The sequence below is a fragment of the Tasmannia lanceolata genome, unplaced genomic scaffold (genome assembly GCF_043159265.1).
Source record: "Tasmannia lanceolata isolate RefF3 unplaced genomic scaffold, GAP_Taslan_0.1 ptg000012l, whole genome shotgun sequence".
In the NCBI taxonomy this organism is placed as follows: Eukaryota; Viridiplantae; Streptophyta; class Magnoliopsida; order Canellales; family Winteraceae; genus Tasmannia; species Tasmannia lanceolata.
The window spans coordinates 57,284,080-57,302,034 of record NW_027518689.1 but is presented as its reverse complement, the minus strand read 5'-3'; the positions used below and the strand labels follow the sequence as shown (position 1 = coordinate 57,302,034).

General features: G+C 38.9%; 1 protein-coding gene across 1 annotated transcript; it reads left to right on the top strand.

Annotated features, from left to right (window-relative positions):
- The first annotated feature begins 4,214 nt into the window (after positions 1 to 4,214).
- On the top strand, positions 4,215 to 17,424 carry LOC143887473 (putative aquaporin SIP2-1). The gene is made up of 3 exons (XM_077391552.1): positions 4,215 to 4,575; positions 16,110 to 16,370; positions 17,092 to 17,424. The coding sequence occupies exons 1-3, from the start codon at positions 4,291 to 4,293 to the stop codon at positions 17,266 to 17,268; spliced, it is 723 nt and encodes a 240-aa protein (XP_077247667.1). The 5' UTR covers positions 4,215 to 4,290; the 3' UTR covers positions 17,269 to 17,424.
- The last annotated feature ends 531 nt before the right edge of the window (positions 17,425 to 17,955 follow it).

The window sequence follows — 17,955 nt, the reverse complement described above, 5'->3', positions numbered from 1 at the left end:
TTGAAGGCTTATTCTTTGGTTACAGAAAACAAAAATGGGTTGTCCTCAGTTGTTACTAACTTGGTATGAAGTTGGTATCAAGGAAGCGAAGTTGGATACATGGAATGCACGGATCGAAGCACGACTCGAATAAAGAATCCAAATCCTCGAAGCGAATTTGTTAAAAATGTTTAGAGAATTTCTCTCTTAAATTTCGAATCCTCCTCAGGAAATGGCCACCCAAGATAGACCTAATCTTATGTCTGAATCTACCATTGTGCACAAGGATCCGTCTGAACAAGGTGCTACAAACTTTCATGATTGTCGAATCAATGAACAAGATAAGGTGGAACTTATATTAATAGAGATCAAAATTTTCCTCGCACTAAAATAGAGTTTTTGTGATGGGTGGTAGTGATCTTATTGGCTGGGTATCCCGAGTGGTGCAATATTTCTAATTCCGTTAGACGGCTGAGTATCTTAGAGTCACAATCACTTCCATCAGTCTCGAGGGAGATACTACATAATGGTATGATTGGTTTGAAGCAATTTGCCATGAAGTTCCAACTTGGAAGGAATTCGTGGAGGGTCTATTGGTTCATTTTTGGGCAATCTGGGTACAAAGATGTCCATGATGAGCTAGCAAAAATAAGACAAATGACAAATGTCTTGTAGTATCAAGGCCACTTTGAAGGCTCTCCAATGAAGCTCGAGATTGGTTAGAGCCATAATTGATTGGGACATTTGTAGCAGGACTCCATCCAAACATTAGACGTGAAGTCAAGATGTATCGTCCTCGTACAGTGACGTTGGCTATCTCTTATGCACGATTTCAAGAGGTAAGACTCAATGAACACACATATGAAGGCTCTACTAGTCGACCCCCTGATCTACTTCGAGAAGGTCCCATCGAATCCACGGGTCATAACATGCATGTGAAGCGATTGACGGAAGAGAAACTAAGGACGAAACGACGAAGGGGCAGTGATGGCCTTGTAATGAGAAATGGCATAAGGGTCATCATTACAGACAAAACCAGTTAATGATGATCGAGTCAACAAGCGATCCCAACGACAAGCATGAGAAATTTCCAGAGTTTAGTACTAATCAACCTTAAGCACAATGTTAAAATTAAGGGCGTGGGAATGTTAGAACCATATTTCCTTATTTAGATTGCTTTTCTTATTTATGTTATTTCCATATTATATTACGTTTCCTTAATTTCTTTTCCCTCCTTTGCTGATTTTTGTTTCCTATTTTATTTTCTGCAATTTTTATATAATGTAGATGCCGACTATTTGGAAAGGAATAAGCGCAATTAGAGCAGTTAGCACATTGGCGGTGGAGTTTCCTTGAATTAACTAATTGGAGGCATGAGTTTCCTCAAATTAAATCACCATTTTCTCTTCTATGTCATTTTCTTCTCTATTTTTTACGTTGATGGAACCAAAATTTCAATTTTGGGGGTAATTTTGGTCCTCACCGAAACTAAAATTTTAGCCGAAATCCTAAAATTTCAGCCGAAATTCGACAGAAGCTCTCGAAATGTCGTTTTCATGGGCCAAAATTTCGCGCCGAAATTACCGAAATTTTGGCTTAAATTTTGTAAAGGAATTAAGAATCAATATTTTATAATTTTGTAAATTTTGGAAATTTTGGTTTCAGAACGTTTTCGCTTCGGTCCTCACCGAAATCCGAAATTTCGGCCGTAATATAAAACCTTAGATGGAACAATGTCCTATCACAACCAACCCCTTTTCACTTCGTCGCGTGGCTTCAATGGTAAGATGCAAGATTGAGAGAAAAAAAACCAAAGATACTTTCACACGTTTTCTTTTCAAGGGATTTGCTAGCCACCTTAGCGGAAGCCATTTCGCGCTGTATGTGATGAGAACCACCTATGTTTACTTTTTGGCAGATTTTGGCTATAATCACATGCAAGCGTAATGGCTTTCCGTGAAGGTGGCTAGCAAATACCTTTTTTCAAAGAGGAAAAGGTTTTTAAAAACGGAACTCCTTTAAATAAAGAGGAGAAACGTACGGAATGAGGGCTGATGTTTGGAGAAATTACGGATTGGGGGCACTTTTAAAACAAGAACAAAAAATGGGCTAATCTTCAAAATCGGGTGGGAAAAAGACCCTGATACCCTTCTGACATCAACAGAAACGTCATTCAGCTTCATTTTTCATTACTGACCATTAAGTTGGCACGTTACACGAGGCTTCTTTTGGTTCGTCTAAATGTGTATTTGAACCGACAGAACCGTGGGTTTGTTTCAATCTTGGCCGTCAGAAATAACTAGAGATGGATGGATGCTTGATACGTGTTGGAAATTTTTTTGGAACACTGACAACCCAAAGTCAATCATTATCTTTTCACACTTCTCTTTTGGCTTAGGACGGTAACATTATTGAATAAGTCTCTTTTGGCTTAGAAACTTTTCACTTCTCTTTTGGTCCTCACTTTTGTTTTGGCTTATAACGGTGACATTATTGAATACATCTCTTTTGGTTTAGAACGGAGACGTTATTGAATATTTTATTATTTCTCATGTCTCTTTTGGATGAGAACGCCGCCGGATTCTAGAGTACGCCACCGGAATATTAAGGGCTACGCTGGCGGAAATAGGGTGTAACCGGAAATAGGGTGTACGCCGGCGGAATTCAGGGGTACGCCAGCGGAAATAATGGGTACGCCGGCAGAAATAGGGTGTAAGCGGAAATAGGGTGTATGCCGGTGAAAATATGGATACGCCGGTGTAAATAATGAAGACCAAAAGAGAAGGGAAAAGATTCTAAGCCAAAAGTGGGTACGCCGGCGTAAATAATGAGGGCCAAAAGAGAAGGAAAAGATTCTAAGCCAAAAGTGGGTACACCGAAGGAAATAATGGGTGCGCTGGCATAAATAATGAGGACCAAAAGAGAAGGGAAAAGATTCTAAGCCAAAAGTGGGTACGCCGGCAGAAATAATGGGTATACTGGCATAAATAATGAGGACCAAAAGAGAAGGGAAAATATTCTAAGCCAAAAGTGGGTATGCCGGCGGAAATAATGGGTTCGCCGGCATAAATAATGAGGACTAAAAGAGAAGTGAAAAGATTCTAAGACAAAAGTGTACGCCGGCATAAATAATGAGTACGCCGGTGTAAATAATGAGGACCAAAAGAGAAGGGAAAATATTCTAAGCCAAAAGTAGGTATGCCAGTGGAAATAATGGGTATGCCGGCGTAAATAATGAGGACCAAAAGAGAAGGGAAAAGATTCTAAGCCAAAAGTGTACACCGGCGGAAATAATGGGTACGTCGGTGTAAATAACGGGTACGCCGGCGTAAATAATGATGACCAAAAGAGAAGGGAAAAGATTTTAAACCAAAAGTGGGCACGCCGACGGAAATAATGGGTATGCCGACGTAAATAATGGGTACTCCGGGTAAATAATGAGGACCAAAAGAGAAGGGAAAAGATTCTAAGCCAAAAGTGGGTACGCCAGCGGAAGCCGGTGGCGTAAATAATGATGACCAAAAGAGAAGGGAAATGATTCTAAGCCAAAAGTGGGTACGCCGACGGAAATAATGGGTACGCCGGCTGCTTAAATAATGAGGACCAAAAGAGAAGGGAAAATATTCAAAGCCAGAACAGACGTATTCAATAACGTTACCAAGGGAAGTGACAAAAGATAACGGCAACATTCCAAAAAAGTATCTATCCGTCTCTAGTTATTTCTGACGGTCAAGATAGAAACGAACCCAAGGTTCAGTCTGTTCAAATACACATTCAAACGAACCAAAAGAAGCCTCGTGAAGCGCCCCAATTTAATAGGCAGCAATGAAAAAAAGAGGACTCTGTCGATGTCAGAAGGGTATCGGGGTCTTTTCACCACCTAGTTTTGAAGATTAGCCCGTGTTTCATTCTTGTTTTAAGTGCCTACAATCGGTAATTTCTCCACATTTCGTACTTTTCTCAACCAAAAGAGAAAAGGTGAAAGTGACGGTCCATTTGGTCGTTTTGTTAGGCCTTTCGTTGGGATTAGAGCTATCTTCATTGTTTTATTCGCACGTGTCACCTCAGTAGATGCCGTTTACAAAACAAATTTGCGTTTTGGTATCAGTCCTCTTTTTCAAATGACCAAATTGCACTCACTCGGGCAGCGATTTTGTCAGAAGAACCCACCAGAACCTGGAAACCGATAAAATCCTCTCCTGGGATTCGTCATTTCCTCACCTTCCAAGGAAAATGACAGTTTCCTCCACATATCCAACTATTCTCGTCAACAAAAACAGACAGAGCATAGAAACGCTGTTGCTTTAACAGATGGGGGCTCTTGCACTAGTCTTATCAGATTTTATCTGTTCTTTCATGTGGGTATGGTCTGGAGCTCTCATCAAGATTTTTGTGTATGAGGTTCTTGGCCTAGGGCATCAACCCAGAGGAGAAATCATCAAATGTGCCCTTTCTGTTTTGAGCATGTTCTTCTTTGCAGGACTGGGGAAGATAACCAAAGGTGGATCTTACAATCCTCTCACTGTGTTGGCCGGTGCTATTTCTGGAAATTTCAATAACTTTCTATTTAGTGTGGGTGTTCGGATTCCTGCCCAGGTGAGTTGCTTTTGATGAAAAGTTAATTAGCTTTGTATTGTTGATGTGTGGATTGGTTTTGTATTATTCGTAGATGAATTGGGTTGTTTTTATTGATTCATATATGTATTGATATTGGTTTGTCGATTGATATTTGGATTGAGTTCCTTTGTTGTTTGAAAAATAAATTGGGTTAGACGATGATCATAACCTTTGAATGACCAAAAAGAATGATTTGGGTTGGTTTTGCTGCTTCATGTTTGACTTGGGGTTGTTTTCTTCAGTGATACATGAATATTTGGTATGTGACTTGGGTTTTTTTTATTCATTGATAGTTGAATTTTTTTTTGTTCATGAATATTTTTTTTTGGTCATTGATGTTTTTATTCATTAATACATGAATATTTTGCTGATTGATTTTTTTTTGTTCATTGCTACAAAGCATGTTATTTGAATAAATTTGTAGGTTGCCTGAGTCATTAGGATTCCTTTTGCGAAAGCGGAGTTCAGGTTGTTTAGTCGAAGTTGTTATTAGGTTCCTACTTATATGTAAGTGAAGTGTTGCAGTCATGTTTTCTTGCTACTAGTTTCCTATTTCCTGTTAGTGAATGTTAGAAGTTGTTCATGAATGAAATAAGATTATCTTTGGCTAGTAAAATAACACACGGTGTTAAATCAGAGGACTTGGGTTCCCTCGAAGTAATCCAGATATTTACTCTCTTTCCTAAATGGCGAAGACGCAAGACAGGGAAGGCTTTTGTGACGGTACCAAAGTGGTATCAAAGCCTAGGGATGGACCAATGAGTGAAGCTAGAGAAAGATGTGGTTTTCTCATAACCAGGCAACAACAAAAAATGAATAGACTTAAAGATCTGTTTGACAGGGGATTTCCCCCCTTTCAATGGCAAAGAAGATACTACAAGCTGGTTGTGTCAGGCCGGACATTTTTTCCTTTTCCATGAGACACCCGAAGAAGAATGTGTGGCTTTGGAGTCCTTCCATCTTGAGGGAGATGCTGAGTCGTGGTACCAGGTTCTTAAACAAGTGATGGGTGCGGTTTCATGGTAGGAATTTTGAGATAGGCTCCACTCTAGGTATGTTCCCACATAGTTCCATGATTTTTTTGGTGTACTAACAAGGCTGCAACATATGTTCACTACTACCAAACACATATTGCGAAAATCATAGCAAATGCGGGTCACAAGACAGATAAGTTAGCTGCTTTCTTAGTGGGTTGAAAGATTGCATCAAGACCGATGTTTTAGCTGGGAGATCCAATTCCTTATCGGCAACAATCGAGTTAGCTCAATTGTACGAAGCTCGCAAATCTGTCCCAACACCTAGCTACCCCTTCAGATCCTAAGAGAAACATCCCACCTGACAATGAAGGAACTACCAACCGTCCAGCACTTCCTGTTCGAAGGATGTATCTGACGAAAATACAAGAGCAATGTGCGAAAGGCCTATGTTATAATTGCAATGAAAAATTAAGATGAGACACCATTGCAAGAAATTTTTTATGACTAAAGCTTGTTTTGAGGAGGACGATGGTGACGTCATTATGGATGGAGATGTCATCAACGAGGATGCCAAAGTAGTGGCAGAAATATCACTCTATTTGGATTTTGGAGCACGAGCACCTGAAACTATTCAAGTCAAGTGAAACATTGGACACGTGGTTGCTACGTCCTTCATCGAATCGGGTAGAACTCATAATCTGACGAGTAAGAAGGTAGGATTACGACCGATCATGGGTGGTCGATCGGAGGTGGTGGTTGCTTTGGGCGAGAAATTATCTAGTCTAAGTAAGTGCACAAATGTGAAATCAAATTTACAAGGTGAACTTGTTTTGTAGATTTTTATTTGCTGTCGTTAGAAGGGTATGATGTGGTACTGGGCACTCAATGGTTGCGAACACCAGGCCCAATTGTTCGGAATTTTTCAAAGTTACAGATGAGGTTCAAAGTGTACAAGGAGTTGATTTACATCTGTCTTTAGTTGATTGTGGATATTACGTTCATTATTGCTTATCTGGATTGATTACACGTTCAGTAGCCTTGCACACTTGCTAGGTTCGCCTAGCAAGCGTGTGGCGCCTGTCATGTGCCCCAGGGAGGGTCAGGGGACGTGACAAGTTGACTCTTCAAGGCCTATCAATTCCTGGAGATAAGGTTGCTAGAGATCCAAATTTCAACCGGTGGTTAGAACAAGGCAGCAAGGTGTGTTACTTCAGTTATTTACTATGTGGCACCCACATCTTGTGTCAAAGGCAGCTATCATGAACTTCCTATTGCAACAAGTCTTGGAGAAATTACATGACGTGTTTGAAGAGCCTTTCGGACCACCACCTCCATGTGTGCAAGACCATCAGATCGCTTTGATTCCTTTGAGTGGTCCACCGTGTGCAAGGTTTTAAATTCCGGCGCGAAATCTGAAATTTTGGTCCAAAATTCCAGATTTCACTAGGGACCGACAATTGGTGATTTCGGATTTCGGCCAAAATTTGGTCATTTCGGGCGAAATGACCGAAATTTCATATTTAAATTTCGGTTTCGGTTGAGGCCGAAACCAAACCGAAACCGAAACCGAAACTTCAATCATTGACTGTGCGTAAATCCATATAGATACCCGCATTAACAGAAAGCTGAGATTGCACAGCTAGTAGCAGAGATGTTGTCATCCGGGGTGGTTCGCCCCAATAATAGCCCCTACTCATCACCAGTTATCCTAGTGAAGAAACGTGAGGGGTCATGGAGGTTGTGTATTGATTATCTCGCCCCCAATAAATCACCATCAGGGGGAAATTTCCAATTTCGATAATTGATGAATTATTGGACAAATTGAATGGTGTGAATTTCTTTCTCAAGCTTGAGCTATGCTATGGATATCATCAAATCAAAGTGCGTCCCAAGTATATTATGAAAACTGTTTTCAGAACACTTAGTGATGCCGTTTGAGTTCACAACACACCCTACTCTTTTCAAGCTCTTATGAACGAGGTATTTAAGAATTACCTAAGAAAATTTGTCCTTATGTTTTATGATATTTTGATTATTACATATCATGAGATGAGCATCTTTGCCATTTGGAGATAACATTGTCCATTCTTAGATCCCATAAGTTATTTGTGAAGAAAGAAAACTGCCAGTCCTGTTGGAAAGAAGTTCAGTATCTCGGCCATGTCATCATCAATCGTCAAAATTGTAGACCCTGAAAAAATTACAGCTATGATGAAGTGGCCCAAGCGCAACACGCTCAAGTCATTGTGAGGTTTTCTTGGACCGATTGGCTATTACTGAAAATTCATTCAAGATTTAAAAAAAAAAGAAAAAAAAAGCAAGCCAGCTTACTCGTATGCTGAAGGCTTAGTTGTAAATTTCGTTTCGGTGGCCATTTCATTTTGGCTATGGAAACGAAATTTTTCGGTCATTTCATTTAAATTTCGTTCGAAACTTTTTGTTCTGGGAAAAATAGTAAAAATATGGGAAGATTCCCAAAAAAAAAACAGAAATGTTTAGAAAAATATAAGAAACAACTTAATGAACCAAGTATGTAAACGATCCAACATTTACTTATAGGAAAATCACTATCAGTCAATTGAAATGCCTGTGTTGATGAAAAATTTTTGGAGACCAAATTATGAGATTTTTTTTACCGGACTTTTGAGATTTAATAATGCATGGACATGATAGAATTTATGAATTTTTAAAATTGGAAAAATACCCCACAGTTTGGAAGTTAAGATTTTTACCCGACCCATTTTTCCTAAATGTTGTACTAGAACTGGAGAGTTGACTTTTTATCCTTTTAGATTTGGGTTTTGAAACTATTTTTAATAGATCCAAATAGGGGTATTCCGTTATTCAAGTGTAAATCTTAAATGGACCATAAAAATAGTAAATGGACAATAAAAATAGTAAAGACATTTGCTTAAATGAGAAGCAAGAAGAGACAAGGAGGAACGAAAACAACTAACCGGACAAATTTCAATAGTAAAGACATTTACTTAAATGAGAACCACGAAGAGACAAGGAGACTAGAACAGAAACAACTAACTAGACAAATTTCGGACAAAATCCTGACTTTTGGGAATTCCGGACGAAATTCCAAATTTCTGTGAATTTCATCCGAATTCCGGAATGTTTCGGCCGAAACGAAACGAAATTTACAACTAGGGTTGAAGGACTCCTTGTTGACCCCAATGGCGAGGTGGATTTTCAGAATTTAAAGGAGGCCATGACTAAAGCTTCTGTTCTAGCTCTCCCTGATTTCTCAAAATAATTCATAGTTAAATGTGTGCGTTTGGATCGGGTGTTAAAGTTGTTTTGATGCAGAACCGACCCATCGCATTCTTCAGCCATGCATTACAAGGGAAGCTTGCTACTCTCAACCTATGAAAAGGAGATTTTCTCCCTTGTGTTGGCCATCCAAAAATGGCATCCTAGACTTGTTAGGGCAGCAGTTCATTATGAGATTAGATAAAAATAGCCTCTAGTATTTGTAGGCCCAACAGATATCGACTATCAACTGAAGCCCAACAACGTTGGTTATACAAACTCATGGGGTTTGACTTCGTAATCGAATACAAAAAAAGGGAAGGAGAATACTGTGGCCGATGCATTGTCAAGGGGGGGAGAAAAATGGGAATTAACGGCAATCTCTCACCCTATACCTAATTGGGTAGATGCAATTAAGGAAGATGTTAGTACTTTCTATGAGCTCGAGTGCCCAAACACATGGGTCCCACATTTTTTGTGGTGATCCGAACCATTCATTTGCAAGGCCCATCATAGATAGGGTGTATACCAAAAATCTGGTCGCAAAAATGGGCAGATTTATCGACAAACAGTGTCTGTCCATTTTTCCCTCGACTTTTGGATGGGTTAGGATGATCCTATGGACCTGATTTTTGGTACACAGCCTATCTATTCTCCTTATTCTCATCCTCTTTCTTCTTTCTCCTTTCCTTCTTCTCGACCCCTTCTCCCGAGTCTCATATTCTTACCATGGGACTGAAATCGCAGTCTACGACTCCACAACCACAGTCCCCTTTCCTTCTCCCCCATCTCCTCTCCTCTCCTCTTTCCCTTATTCCCTTTCGCCTTCATTTGCTACCTTTCCCTCCTTGTTCACTTTCCCCTCTTGCTGTTTTCGCTCATTCTCTGTCATCTTGCTGCCCAAGGAGACTGTCGGCCTGCAATACTGTTGTGGCCCATTGTCAACAACCTTTTGCCTTCCCTCCTTTACATCTCTGACACTATATTTCCTCTCCTTTTTTCTTTAGCTGATAACCTTGCTGGTTATAGCTCTCCCACTCCCTTTTCCCACCTTCTCTTTGTTAGATAACTACATGGTGCAGAGAGAGAGAGAGAGAGAGAGAGAGAGAGAGAGAGAGAGAGTTAATGAGAGACGATGGAGGGGAGAACAAGTTGTATGGTTGAGAGTTGCGTTAAACAATCTCTCCCATACGAACCACTATATATATATATATATTATATCTTTGGACAAGTATGCCCCTCTAAGTGTATATTACATTTAACACTCCCCCTCAAGCTGGAATGTATATATCATACATTCCAAGCTTGTTACAAGAATCTTTCAATTTTGCTCATCCTAATGGTTTGGTAAACATATCTGCAAGTTGATTTGCAGATCGAGTAAACACTGTGCAAATCTCACCACTCTGAATCCGATGACAAATGAAGTGACAATCAACTTCAATATGCTTATTTCGCTCACGGAATATTGGATTCATTGCAATATGGATTGTTGCTCTATTGTCACAATACAACTGTGCTGGAGATGTCGATGTGAACCCAATCTCTGATAAGAATGAGCGAAGCCATATGAGCTCCCCACTGGTATATGACATAGCTCTATACTCAGCCTCTGCACTTAACTTAGACACGACATCTTGCTTTTTACTTCTCCACGACACCAAATTACCTCCGACAAACGTGCAATACCCCGTCGTTGATCTCCTATTAGCGGGTGATCCTGCCCAATCTGCATCACTGAATCCTTCAACCTTTTCATGTCCATGTTTTCTGAAGCATAGACCTTTACCTGGTGTACCTTTCAAATATTTGATGATCTGGATGACAGCCGCCCAGTGGGAAGTACGTGGAGCACTCATAAAGCGACTAACCATACCAACTGCAAATGATATGTCTGGACGGGTGACAGTCAAATAGATTAGTTTCCCAACCAATCTTCTATATCGACCAGGATCATCCAGCAACTCTCCTTGATCAGGAAGAAGTTTAACATTTGGATCCATAGGAATAGCAGCAGGTTTTACTCCCATTGAGCCAGTTTCCTCTAAGATGTCCAACACGTATTTCCTTTGGGACAAGGAGAGACCCTGACGAGAGCGAGCAACCTCAATACCAAGGAAATATCTGAGTTGACCCGGATCTTTCGTAGAAAATTCTCCTTGGAAAAAAGACTTCAGATTATGTATGCCAGACTTGTCATCTCCTGTGATTACAATATCATCAACATATACAATGAGGAGAATATATCCAGAACTAGATTTGTGACTAAACACAGAATGATCAACAACACATTGCTTCAACCCAAAATGCAGAACCGCAGCACTAAATCGTCCAAACTAAGCCCTGAGTGATTGTTTGAGTCCATAAATTGCCTTCTGAAGATGGCATACTGATGAGCACATCTCCCCTTGAGCAACATACCCAGGAGGTTGCTCCATATACACTTCCTCAGTTAGATCACCGTGAAGAAAGGCATTCTTGACATCCAATTGATAGAGAGGCCATCCACGATTAACAGCCAACGAGATCAACATACGAACTGATGGAATCTTAGCAACCGGCGAGAACGTCTACTGATAATCAACACCAAATGTTTGAGTGTACCCCTTAGCAACAAGGCGGGCTTTGAGACGCTCAATAAACCCATCTGGAAGATACTTAATAGCGAACACCCAACGACAACCAACTGGTTGGGCACTAGAAGGGAGGGGAACCAACCGTCACGTTTTATTCGAGTGAAGAGCACCCATCTCAGCTCGCCATCCCGGATGACGTAGGGCATCTGCAACAGACTTAGGAAAAGTAATCGAAGACATGCTAGACACAAAGGACCGAAAGGTAGGTAAGAGATGGTCATAAGAGACAAAATTCGATATAGGATGAGCAACGGTACGAGATCTAGTACGAGAGGCAATATGTGAATCATGAGGTGTAGGACAAATACGTGAGGGCAGACAATCCGACTGTGGAAGAGGATCAGTATGCGGAGATGATGCATCTTTAGTCATAAAATGAACAACCTGGCGAGGTCCCCGAGTATAAGTCTTCAGTTCAGAATCCTTAGAAGTCACAGTGGTATCATTTTGAGGTTCAGTGGCAGCCACAGGGGCTGGCGTAGCAGAATCCATCATGATAGGCACTAGCACAGGTTGACCCATCATGGTAGGGGCATCCACGCAAGGGATATCAACGTGAAGCTGTGAACCTGAGATAGAGAAGTAAGGCTGGTCCTCAAAGAACGTGACATCTGTAGAGACATATGTCTTCCTAAGACGAGGACTATAACATTTATAACCTTTTTAGGTACGTGAGTAACCCAAGAAAATGCACTTTTCTGCCCTAGGGTTCAACTTGTCAAGCCCTGGAGACAGGTAATGGACAAAGCAAGTACAGCCAAAGACGCATGGTACTAATGGAAATGGATCACCTAGAGGATACAAAACCGAAAAAGGTGTTTTCCCAGATAAAGCTGAAGAAGGAAGACGGTTTACCGAGGAAGCATGCTGTGAGAGCAGCATCGCCCCAATGAACTTTGATGTTCCTTGGATTGCTCGAGTCTTCCCGACTTCTCTGCGGTCATTCTTAGGCCTCCTTTATGCGAAATCTGAGGATGACGTGATTACCTTATGGGTAAGATCTATCCTTGTGATATTCTCAGGCCATTAGACCTTATTTAGTGACTCTTCGGTGCCCCTTTAGCCATCGACCTTGAGCCTATTTATTCATGATATTACTTTCCCTAGATAGTGGTTGTATGGGCCCTAGATTTTCCCTTTTTTTCTTTATTTAGATTGTGATCAGACATTATATTTTTGCTGCTATCTTTATATATTCTTCATTGATTGGTGTGCCCTATTATTTCCAATGCATGTTTGGGTAGGTTTCTAATCTCATTGTTGAACTACCCCAGGTCCCCAACAATTATCTTAAAATAAATATCCTAACACAGTTGACTTGCCTATTGGATGCTTAATTTGATTAGGGACTGGTTGTACTACTTCGAAAATGAAGACTGATTCATTGAGCTTCTAGAGTTCCCTCTGATAATGCGCACTGTTGGTTTGCACCAATTTTGAACTTCCACGAAAGCAAGTTATTGGAATAAATCTGTAGGTTGCTCGAGTCATTATGCTTAAGGATTCCATCTTTCAGTAATAAGTAACATGCCCTGGACCTTGATGGAAAGCTATGTTATTACGAGGGAATTGCTTGGTTTTCTGAATTGGTTCTAGCTTTGACGGAAGTTATTTTAGGAAATTGAACAACCTTTAGTCATTAGGATCCTTCAGTCGCAAACCAATTAATTAGTCACAAAGTAGACGCTTGACGCTTAACGACTGAACCCGTTGGCTCTCTCACAACATGCACGTTTCTTTTGTTATTGAAAAGGCCCTAATATAGAGTGGGCAAAAAAAGCTTGAGGCCCCTTTCTTAGCATTGCATTTCAAAAGCATGTTTTTTCTTTTGCAAAAAAAGAAAAAAGAAAAGAAATTGCAGAAAAAAGGCAGCCGGGCACTCAGTTCAATTTGTTAGATGAAGCACTCTATGGTTCTGTAAGTTGACTTCAGGTTGTTTAGTCCAAGTTGTTATTAGGTTCTTACTTCTCTGTAGGTGAACGTAGAGTCCTATTTTCTTACTATTAGGTTCCTATTTATCTGTAAGTGAATATTGAAAGTTGTTTATAAGTAAGGTTGTTTATTTATCGGTAAGTGAACGCTACAAAATTAAAGATTATCTTTGACTAGTCAAATGACAGTTTCAAATTGGAGAAGTTGGTTCCCTCGAAGTAATCCAGACTTTTACTCTCTTTCCTAATTGCAAACAAGCAAGATAGGGAAGGCTTCTGTGATTCTGTGTGTTGGTATCGCAGTTGTTTTTGTTTGTTGTTTTGTATAAGAATTGTTGGATTGAATCTTATGAGAAGAGAAAAGAAAGATTGTAATATCTTCATTCTTGTAAATAAATTGGTATTGGTCTTGGTAAACTGTATCATACCCACGAAAATGAAGGGACGGGTAAATTCGGGTTACTTTATTGACTAATATATTATTTGGTTTTGTTTTGTTGATTGATAGTTGGATTGATTTCATTTCAGTTGTGGATATTCAAAGTGGGTGCATTTCGTTGATATATGTGTGTGTGTGTATATATGAGAGATGATAAATTTGTACCTCTGTAGGATTATTCGCACCCCTTATAATGTGAATTGTGGCAGACTCTTTACGTTTTTTGACATCAAATCACGTTAAAAGGGGTGCGAATTTATCATCTCCCTATATATATATATAATTTTGTTGAACGATATTTGAATCAGTTGGGTTTTCTTGATTGAGTGTATGAATTGGGTTTGTTTTGTTGGCATTTGTGTTGAGTTTGGTTGATTGATAATTAAATTGATTTTTTTGGTTGACTGTTGAATTTGTTTTGGTCTTTTGTTGTCATAATAGGATTTGATTATTGATGTTTGAATTGGATTTTTGCTATTTGGCTTGGGTTTTTCCAATCAATACTTAAATTGGGTTTTTCTTCTATTAACGTTTAAATCCTTTTTTCCTACTCTATCTTGTCATTCTTTTGTTTTTTGTTTTTTGGTTGCTTTTATGGTTGTTTCACCAACTTTCGTTTTTGTGACCCCAATTTTACTTGTAACTAAAGAAATGATTCTTTGTAGGTGATAGCTTGATCTACGAGTTGCTAGCTGACATTGAATAGCAGATTGTATTATTATCTTATTGGCATTCGAAGTTTAGAACTAATTACTTTTGCACTTTTGTTGTGTATTTACTGGATTTTGTGCACTCTTGTGTTAATTGTTGGTAAAAAAAAAGGTCTTCCCGGTGGGGGGGGGGGGCTCCAGTAATTTCTAAACTGAGATTTAGTTCAAAAAAAATTTACTTGTAATTTTAGCATTTGATTTTTTTTTCCTTTTTGATAATTTAACGGGTATTTCGCCTATTTTCTCTTCTGTAATCTGTGTTGATGTTTTTTAAGAATAATATTCTCTCAGAATGTGTTCAATGTAGGATCTTCTAATTTCCATTTTTCCCCGTTTCAGAATATCACTAACAACCCTTGGATTTCTTTGCTGATACTTGAAATGGGTTTCACTTTCTTGACATGTGACTAGTTTTTCACTTTTCCCTGTTTTCATTGATTTGGGAGTGCGATACTTGTTCAATTGGTGTGAGAAATGTTACGTCTCTTTTGGGAGTAAATGCTTATGATATAATTACGATGCTCCAACAGTGAAGAGATATGTTGGGTCTTTTTCAGTAAACCAGCCTTTAGTCCTTATTTCATTGAATGATAACTTGATAAGTGTGCTTTGTAGTTTTTTATTTGTGATGATAAATGAAGGAGATGCTAGATGTTATTTAGGGAATATCCTTGACTTTTTAATTTTAGGTTGAACACCCTTGGAGGCCTGTTTGGATATGCGGATTTTAGAATCTTGGATTTCCTCAAAATTGTAGACGGGAGACAAGAGAAGAAAGGGACCTGCCATCATTTTCTGTTTTCTCGCCCTTCTTTCCGACAGCAAGAAAGGAGGAGATTGTCCCATGTTTCCAGGTTTTAGAAATCTCAGGATGGGGGAGAGATTTCCAAAACCTGAATTTCTTACTTAAAATCCAAGAAATGCTGTGAGGACAGCATACAACAGCTTGATCATGAACCCTCTTTTACACTGTTTTCAAACTAAAACCTGGATTCTAAAATCCGCGTATCCAAACGACCCCTTAGTTATTTTTCAGTTGAAAATGATATAAGTTAAAAAAAATTCTCTTTAGATTTCAGAGTTCAAATTTAGATGTTGAAATACTGCTGAGCATTCCATTTATTTCATTAAAAAACCCTGCAGAAGATGTGGTTCTGTATTTCTTTCATTGTAGACAAATTAGTGCAGTAATCATGAATAGATTTTTTTATTCAATAACTAATGAGATTTCTAGGTTATCTGATCATCTGTGATTATCAGAATCATATCCTAGATGTATAAATCATCAGATATACTTAAATAGTTTCATTATGTCCTAGTAATGGTTATTTTGACTAAACAATAATAGTTAATAAGTTTTGTGATTACACAGATCTGGTGTCCATGTCATTTTGAAAGACTCCTTCAAGAAAATACCTATAAGTTTATATATGTATTTTCTTACCAAAAAGGAAAAAAGGGAGGTTTAGATAGGCAACTGTTTCTTCGTAATACTTTTTGCTTTTCAATCTGTCAATAGTAACGAGAGACATTTCTTTTAATCTCAATTTGGTTTCTTTCAGGTAATTGGATCTATAATTGGGGTGAGGCTCATCATCGAAACCTTTCCTGAAATAGGCCATGGTTACCGTCTAAATGTCAATATACATCATGGGGCCTTAACAGAAGGACTTCTCACATTCACAATCATAATGGTTTCACTTGGGCTTGCGAAGCAAGATCCTAACAGTTTCTTTATAAAAACATGGATCTCAAGCATCACTAAACTGGCTCTCCATATATTGGGTTCTGATTTAACTGGTGGATGCATGAACCCTGCCTCTGTAAGTGGTTTGCTTTATTTATATTTTACCAAATATACAACACAGATTGTTCTTTTATGTGTTATGAAATGGATGTTTTTCTTCCACATGAAAATTTGCAATTCGTAGATTCAAGACTGTTATCATTTACAAAATTATCTGAATAATTGAAAAAATCCTTAAAAAAATCCCAAACTTTTGATGTTCCATTTTAAACTTTAAAAGTTCCCATATAATTCAAATATTCTCAGATTTTTTAATTGAGTATGAGTATCCAAAATTAATCCCAAAATTTCCAAATTAAACCTGAATCTGATGAGTAAATCATTGATTTCTCATTTATTGTTTGTAAATATCATGTGACACTCAAAATTTTTGGAGAAGACTTCAAGATCCTTTTGTTATGTCTCATTTAGATATATAAGTTGATATAGTGAATACATGTAGTGTAGATAGAAAAGCATGTGCATCTTTTCCAAATTTTCCTCCGACTATTTCCAAACACAACATAACTTTTCCAAATATTTGCCTCGTAGAAATTTTCAACTGCAAACCCACTAATAAAACTTGTTTCAAAAGAAGAAAATAAATTCTAATTTTTTCAAAAGGGGTTGTGCTTTTAGCTCAACGGTTGAGGATTTTGTATTTCAACCTGGAGGTCACAGGTTCAGTTCAATCCCAGCTTACCTGCCAAAAAAAATAAAGAAATAAATTCTAATTGTTTGGCTTCTATGTTGTGCAGGCCATGGGCTGGGCATATGTTCGAGGAGATCATATAACTAAGGAGCATTTGTTTGTGTACTGGCTTGCTCCATTTGAGGCAACACTGTTGGGTGTGTGGACATTCAGGTTGCTTGTTCGACCCAAGAAGCAGATGCAGACAGTAGACGATGCAGACAAGAAAACTAAATCAGACTGATGGAATGAAAAACTTCGTTCCAAGTACTGAATTCCTGTCCACCCATTTGTTTTCCTGGCTTATATCTTTGCCTATATAATAGAAATTGTAGATTACAATCGACCAAATCATCTGGGCTCTCGTTCCTGTTTTATTACATCTATCTCTCTTTTACAATCCTAAGTATTCCGTCTGGGTATGGGACTAGATGGGACAGCCTAATATCGGACATGTTTAAAATGTTGTTTCGTCAGCTCAAGAGCTTTTGCCGTGTTGGTTTAGGTACCTAACATTTGGTATCAAAGCAGCTATATTGTGTTACGTGTTCAAGTCACATAAGGGGTGACCTACGGAGAGAATTACTAGGGGAGGACTACCTGGTAAAAAGCTAAGAGTCAATGCCATTAGAATGAAGCTTATGGAAAGGGCTATCTAGAGAAAATGTCAAAGTGAAATTGGTCAGATAGTGTGGGCTGGACGGCAATGAAGAAGCACGGTGGAGGAACTTTACAATACTAAGTAGGAGCCTGCCTAGGTATTAGACCAGGTGAGACCCAGCCTGGTGTGAGAGTTTTAAAGACCTAGACTAATGCGTTCCGTCTGCTAGTTTTTGGTGTATTGGTTAGGCACCCAACACACATTCTATTCTCTATAATGTTCACCATACAAATCATCAACCAAGTATGAGTTTTCAGGTTTCGATCTATA